The sequence below is a fragment of the Papaver somniferum genome, unplaced genomic scaffold (assembly GCF_003573695.1).
Source record: "Papaver somniferum cultivar HN1 unplaced genomic scaffold, ASM357369v1 unplaced-scaffold_19, whole genome shotgun sequence".
Classification (NCBI taxonomy): Eukaryota; Viridiplantae; Streptophyta; class Magnoliopsida; order Ranunculales; family Papaveraceae; genus Papaver; species Papaver somniferum.
In genome coordinates this window covers 1670653-1678229 of record NW_020628818.1, presented here as the reverse complement: position 1 = coordinate 1678229, position 7577 = coordinate 1670653, and the positions used below count along the sequence as shown (strand labels likewise).

The following is a 7577-nucleotide window of genomic DNA, read 5'->3' as shown; positions in this document are numbered from 1 at the left end:
GAACGTGTTATTCAGACTCTCACTTGTGGATAAGGGGTGCCCAAATGTTAAGGGGTACCCAAAGGATATTTGCACCCAAGCAGCTGATCAGAGACACCCCTCATGGCATCTTCTATTCGCACCCCAGGACCGGATAGGGGGCACCCATCTTCTTCTTCACGGGAAAGACATTTGGCGGGAAAAGAAATCTCAACTGTGTGAGATTCTGGTCATGATATTATGGGGATATTTGTGTCTTTAAGACATGATTATCTTCTTACCATGATAGTAAGATTTTGTACGTGTCTTGAATGGAAGGAAATCGTATACTTTTGGATATTTTCGAAAACAGGGAAGGAATTATTCACGGAATTAATTGAAGATATTCTCTTCATTATTTGGCTCAATTAAATGAGAAGATTTGGATATACCATACAACTCAGAAGACGTGTGAAAATGGAGAGGAAATATTCCCGTGAAATACTTATATTAACTACAAAGATAGACCTAAGATTGGCTTCACAGTATAAATAAGAGTGTCTTGGGTATCAGTGAGGAGATGAAGAGTTTGGGGATCGTTTAGAGCAAACCCGGTTTAATCATTATTTTCTCCCATTTCATCACTTGTAAACACTTTTGAGCAATGAAAAATTATTCTGAGTGTGTTTCTAATATGCGGAGCTAAACCCAATCCTTGGGGCTATGGAGGAAGCCGTTGTTTCGGTAAAAGTGATATATATTTGTTAATTAATTACAACAACTCTATTATGATTTTTGCATTGAACTAAAAATTGTTTATATGATTTTGATTAGTTAGGTGTATTTTCTCTTGATAGAATATGCTTGCTTTAGGGTTTTGATATTCTATGCTTGGATTAACATCTATTCTTTTGGAAATCTACATGTCTAGGCAATACTATTAGAATCAATCTGAATGTTGAGTTGAATAATTATTGTTTTATTAAATCACTAATATAAACCAATGATGAAATCCTAGTCCTATTCTCTCCATAATTTTCACAACATCTTTTTAATTTAGTTCGCTAATTTTATTTATTAAAAAAAAAAATCTAAAAATCCGCTTTCACAAGTCTTGAACGAATCATACTACTACAACAACTTTGAAAATACATCAAGACCTCCCTGAAGTTTGTGACAACAAATATTGTCCCAAGCTAGAGGGTAACTGCCACCTGGCTGATTCTTTCCCCACCATAAGTCTCTCTGAGACTTCTCCATTTTGTAAATAATATCATCAGGAAGTAAGAAAGTGTTCATTTGATAAGTTGGAGAAGATTTTAAAACATGATTAACCATGATAGACCTACCAGATTGTGTCATATGTTTCCCCTTCCACTTGGCAGCTCTTTTGTCAAAGTGATCTGTTAGGTGAACAAAGGCCTCATTCTTTGATCTCCCGATAAAAAGAGGAATACCAAGATATTTTTTCTTTAAGATCAGTCTTTTTAATTTTGAGTTGTCTAATAAGGGAAACACAAAAATCTGGTTTGCAATTCTTACTAAAGAAGTAACCAGATTTTTGTAAATTAATGACCTGGCCAGAGCAAGAGCTAAAATCATTGATTAAATACATTAAGATGTCAGCTTCTTCATGGAAAGCATTACTGAATATGAGGCAGTCATTTGCGAACAGATAAGAGATGCTTGGGGCATCTTTGGTAACCGGTAATCCCATGAATGAGCTTAGTCTCTTCAACATGTAAGAAATATCTAGATAGGGATTCCATGCAAATAATGAAAAGGTAAGGAGACAAGGGGTCTCCTTGCCATAAACCTCTAGTAGGTTTAAAAGAAGAACATGGAGAACCATTGGACATTATGGAAATATTGGTTGTACTGATGCATTGATAGATTAGATCACACCAGTCATTAGAAAAATCAAATCTCCTAAGGATGTTTAACAGAAAAGACCACTCAACCCTGTTGAAAGCTTTCAACATATCTAATTTAAGACCCATATACCCACTTTTTTCTTTTCATAGTATGAACCAGCTCATGGGAAATCACCACATTGTCGTGAATATGTCTGTTTGGAACATACACAGCTTGAAATGGTGAAATAATTTTGCCTAGAAATGGTTTCATCCTATTTATAATGATTTTAGAGATAATTTTGTAACTAGTATTACAAAGAGAGATAGGTCTAAAATCAGATGGAGAAGAAGGATTATTAATTTTAGGGATTAAGTTGAGGAAAATATGGTTCATTTCTTTGAGAATATGTTTTGTCTGAAAGAAATTCTTGACCATCAGCCAGATATCATGAATCAGAAGTTCCATGTTTTGCTTATAGAAACCTGGTGGGAATCCATCAGGTCCTGGAGCACTCCATGAAGCCATCTGATTTATGATAGCTCTAACTTCCTCTATAGTGATATGACTCAATAGCTTATCATTGTCCTGATTACTAATACAAGGGTCAATACAATTAAGAACATCAAAATTAGGCAGAGGATTAGTAGTAGCGCCAATACCACTGAAATGAGAAATTAAAAGGCCTTCGAGATTATTTCTGTCACTAGACCACTGCCCATTACTAAGCTTAAGAGCAGAAATATGGGCGATTAGGATTTGAAAAAGCGATATTTTTTTTTTGGAGAGAGGATAGTAAATGATCTCGTGAGTGTAATAGACCAGTCCATTTCAACGAAAGGTTTGATAGTACAAATGGTTTCAAAAATTAGTTTGTATTCGTTTGGGACTTGGGCAGATGTAGGGCTGCACAAGACCCGCCCATGATACCCATACCCATCCGTACCCGCTAAACCCGTGGGTTTTTAGTCCATACCCGTCCGTTGTGGGTGCGGGGTTGGTTATGAAAAAAAATACCCGCTGTCCGTGGATGCGAGGTTGGTTTTAGCTCATACCCGCCCATACCCGCCCGAAAAACCCGTAAAATATATATCTTTAGATAAAATTAATCCTATCCGTCCGATCCATTATGAAACCCTAATCCTAATAAACTCTCATTCACTTTCAGAGTTATTTAATTAATTTAATATGTTTTGCATTGACAAGAAGAACCGACGTGAACACCCTTTTCTTTTTTACCTAAGTTATACAGTACAGATCGTGCCTTGGACGTTCACATGGAGTTTGATTTATTAGGACTTATTCACGTGCACAGAGCGAAACCAATGAACCTTGAACCACGCATATCCATCCCTTTATTGGTTTGAGAAGTTTTGCTGAAACAGAGAAGATGGTGATTAGCAATATGACAAAACAGTTGTGAGAGCTACGCACAGATTCTACAAGTTTTGGATCAAATATTTATCTTGATTAAGAACGATGGAAGAGAGGGTTGTGTTAAACAAAAAAGAAAGAGAGAATGAAAAAATAACGAGTAGCTAAAAACAGTTAGGCAGCAAATATACGACAGTTAAATAGTCGGGTTAAACCCACTTAAACCCATACCCGCCCAACCCGCCCGCTGTTTGTGGGTGCGGGGTTGATTATAAAAAAAAACCCTGCATCCTATGGGTGCGAGGTTGGTTTTAGCTTATACCCGCCCATACCCGCCCATGTGCAGCCCTAGGCAGATGGTATCTAACATAAACGTGTGTTCTAGAAATCAAAATTCCTCATTTAAAATTAATATAAATGGAGAATTTAATTTTGATTTGTGCTAAGATAAGAGGTAAAAGGATTTATAATGTCGGACCACTTCTAGAATCAAAAGATAACCATTATCTAATTAACATTAACATCAACATCAAGCAGATTACAACTCTTAACATTGGTCAACTCAATATTGTAAACAACTCAAAATGCTCATGATTTTGCTTTTGACGTAAAAACAACATTATGTCGTTCAAACATGTGTTTATGACGTTACTTAGTTGTTGATTATTATTGTTGATGATTCTTAAACATTACAGGAATTTTATTTGAATAAAATTTGAGATTTATCCAACTCCATACTCATGGATCCAAAAACATCAAATTTGTCATATAGGAGGTGTGTTAAGGTCAAGAATACACAAAGGCAGTCAAATTACGGAATTTAGGTGGTAAGCAACTTGGATATGGCCTACCGTATAGCTGAGAAACAGCAAAAAAACCACCACCACCACCCATCGCCGCCACCACCACCACGCATGTACAGCCTTAGGGCTTAGACGGACCTCTCAGAAGTACCACAGAAATTTGTGAGACATATGCATCCTGTTGGGCTGAGCTGCAGCTGAAATCTCATATCCAATACAGCAGGTGTAACCCCACGTGCCTTTACCCTTGTCTTAAAAGTAGCTAAACAAAAACCACATTCTGAAAAGTGTTAACTCCAGTGTCATCTACTCTCTTTCTCTCTCTAAAAAAGGTCACTCTTTTTTCACTCAATCCAAACACTTCTTCATGTATCAAACTCCACAGTAGACAAGCAATCTACAGCTTGTTCACAAATGAAGTTGAAATCTTACCAAGTTTTGATCTTTTTGATTGTTTTGAGTTGTTCACATTTAAGGGTTGAAGCTGTAGGTGTGAACTGGGGTACTTCTTCTTCACATCCATTACCTCCAGCTAAAGTGGTTGAGTTATTAAAAGCTAATAAAATCAGTAAAGTTAAGTTATTTGATGCAAACCCAAATGTTCTTGAAGCTTTATCTGGTACTGGAATCTCTGTTACTGTTGGCATTCCTAATTCTATGCTCAAAAGCTTGAGTTCTTCTAAGAAGGTTGCTAAGAGTTGGGTTCATAACAATCTTACTAGATATTTCTCTGATGGTGCAGGGAAAGTTAAAATAGAGTAAGCATTTCTGGTTTTCAAGTTCTTTATTTGTTTTATTTTTTGTGATTTGTTTTTTTTTTTTTTTTTTGTGAATGTGGGTTTTGTATGCTTTTGATTTGTGTATTGGCATGATAATGTATTAATGTGGGTATTAGGCATTGCATTTTCTAGGGTTTCTACTTTGGTACTTTGGTTTTGGCTTAGCTATTGCTTCTTGATTGTGAATTTACAAGTCAATTTTTTTTTGCTGCCTAATTTGTTTCTGATGATAGAGATGGAATTTGGTGATAAAATGTGGAATTTTTAGTTTCATGGTATTCTTGTTGCCTTAAAAGGTTAACTGGTGTATTCTATAAGCTAACACTTACTGGCTAATCAGTAGGAATATATTGCATTTGTTTCATATATCTGGTTGCAGTTCTTGAGCTTATACTGCATTTCACCTCTCAAACTCTAGGACTAGGATTACTGGTAAATACATACTGAGGTAAAAAATGGGTCTGCTGATTTTTTTGGTTATTAGAGAGTGGATAAGTCAGTGCTAGACGAGTTTGAGAGAATTTTTAAAGATGAAATAAAAATGTCAAGCAAGGTTTCTATAGAATGTTTTACTCAGAAGGTTGAATGGGATTGAGTGGGGAAGTTCTGAGTAAGAAATAAGTTAGTTTATGAATTTCCGATCTAGACATGAAAATTAGGAAGTCAAATGGGAGAAAGAGGAGAGAGATTTACGCTGAAGTTACAATACAAACAAGTATCTGGTAACATCAGTAACATAAATACTTACGACGCTTAACGATTATTGCAATTTCGGCAATTTGTTTACTTGAATCCTCCTTATTTTGTATCGTTTTCATTATAAGTCTCGTAAGCATGTGTTACCTCATATAGGTTTTGAGGATTATGATAACGAAAGACACCGAGTTCGAAGCCTCCAATTTGCATGCCGTTCTGCGTAGTTAATTTATTGAGTAAGAGTGGCTGTATGAGATAAAATTTCATTGGTGGAGTGTTTTGTACTTTTGTTAAATGTTCGTTTGGAGATTAGTTTGTTCTGTTGGGCACTCGATTAGAGAGTTTCTTTGACTTAATTACAGGTACATTGCTGTTGGAGACGAGCCATTCCTTCAAAGCTATGGTCAACAGTTCCAGCCATTCATTATCGATGCAGTGATTAACATCCAAACAGCTCTTGTTGGTGCAAATCTAGCAAACAATGTGAAAGTTGTCGTTCCGTGCAATTCCGATGCATACATCTCTGTGACCGGTCTACCTTCAAAGGGGCACTTTAGACCTGACCTCAACAAAACCATGATTGAGCTCCTCACATTTCTCAGCAAGCACCACTCTCCTTTCTTCGTCAACATCTACCCTTTCTCAATCTTCCACCAAAATAAGAACATATCACTCGCATTCGCCCTCTTTGAACCAAAGGCACATTCTCTTAATGACAGTCACAAAGCCTACAAGAATCTTTTTGATGTAAGCCATGATACCCTAGTGACATCTTTATCCCAGCTAGGCTTTCCTGATATGGATATTGTCGTTGGTCAAATTGGGTGGCCAACAGATGGAGCAATTAACTCCACTTCTTCCACTGCAGAGACTTTCATGAAAGGCCTAATGTCCCATCTTCATAGCAGTTCTGGAACTCCACTAAGACCTAAGAAACCTCCAACAGAGACATACATATTTAGCTTGTTGGACGAAGATCAAAGGAGCATAGCGAATGGATATTTTGAGAGACACTGGGGAGTATTCACTTTTGATGGTCAAGCCAAGTACCATATGGATTTAGGTCAGGGAACGAGAAATCTTGTGAACGCACAAAACGTTGAATATCTTCCCGCTAGATGGTGTGTGGTCAATAACAACAAAGAGTTGGTTAATGTCACTTCCAAAGCTCTCGAGGCTTGTTCAGTTGCCGACTGCAGTGCATTGTCTGTAGGAAGTTCTTGTTTCAACATGAGCTGGCCTGGAAATATATCATACGCATTCAATAGCTATTATCAGCAGCATGATCAGCGCGCAGAAAGCTGTGGTTTTGGTGGTCTAGGACTGATAACAACTGTTAATCCTTCGATGGGTAATTGCAGGTACAACGTTCAGATACAAACATCAAACTCTTTTTCACCAAGTTGGTTGCCGTTCTTCTGCTGGAGATTTGTATTGGTGTTTTTGTTTTCAGTGCATTTGCTATGTGCATCCCAGGAAAACATGGTAGAGATTTTATAGTTTGCACTGAGACCAATGTTGGAAGATTTCAGCTGTTGTACAACTTTCAATGGTTTTTGTTAGGCAGGCAAAAGCTATAAAATGAACATAAGGGTGTACCATGAACTAATTTACAGGCAGAAGATTTTCTTCAAAGATGTGTGTAACATTGGAAGTCAAAAAAAAAAAGGTATTCCCTATGAACAAGTTGAACCCATTTATCTGGAACTTGTTACTAAAACTCTTATTCTTCCAATTGTAATAGTAGAAGGAGCAAGGATGGGATAATCAACAGGTTTGTCCCTGGAATGGGTGCAACAAAATCCAACCTTTCTCGTTCCTGTTCGAATAATGGCATTAAGAAGTTATTACAAGCATCCCTTTTTCTCTTGTTCTTTCTCCTGTCTTGGTCATCATTGTATAATATAAACACCTTCGTCGAAGTATTGATTCCCTTTTTCTTAACCCATATAGTATTGAAATCTTCAGCATGTCTCTTTTTGGCTAACAGAACCAGATGGCCATCGACCTCCATTAAAGAACCATAATCACACGTTGTTGCACTAATATCATCGTCATTGATGATAGAGTCAGGAAGTGAGATTACTCTAAATTCCTCCCTACCAACATTAAA

The 7577-nt window shown here is 36.9% G+C and overlaps 1 protein-coding gene across 2 annotated transcripts; it reads left to right on the top strand.

Moving 5' to 3' along the window:
* Positions 1 to 4193: 4193 nt before the first annotated feature.
* LOC113338863 (glucan endo-1,3-beta-glucosidase 9-like) lies at positions 4194 to 7339 on the top strand. 2 transcript variants are annotated; one of them, XR_003354874.1, is made up of 3 exons: positions 4194 to 4747; positions 5827 to 7133; positions 7209 to 7339. XR_003354874.1 is itself a non-coding variant. In XM_026584264.1 (2 exons), the coding sequence occupies exons 1-2, from the start codon at positions 4404 to 4406 to the stop codon at positions 6962 to 6964; spliced, it is 1482 nt and encodes a 493-aa protein (XP_026440049.1). In that variant the 5' UTR covers positions 4194 to 4403; the 3' UTR covers positions 6965 to 7339. The 2 variants fall into 2 exon arrangements, 1 of the variants encoding a protein (XP_026440049.1); XM_026584264.1 differs by having other exon boundaries at positions 5827 to 7339.
* The last annotated feature ends 238 nt before the right edge of the window (positions 7340 to 7577 follow it).

What these genes read in the sequence shown, in the direction of transcription:
- LOC113338863 (XM_026584264.1), top strand. Translation starts at nt 4,404, where the DNA reads ATGAAGTTGAAATCTTACCAAGTTTTGATCTTTTTGATTGTTTTGAGT. An exon ending in GCAGGGAAAGTTAAAATAGA is followed by an intron (nt 4,748 to 5,826) that starts GTAAGCATTTCT and finishes ACTTAATTACAG; the next exon opens with GTACATTGCTGTTGGAGACG.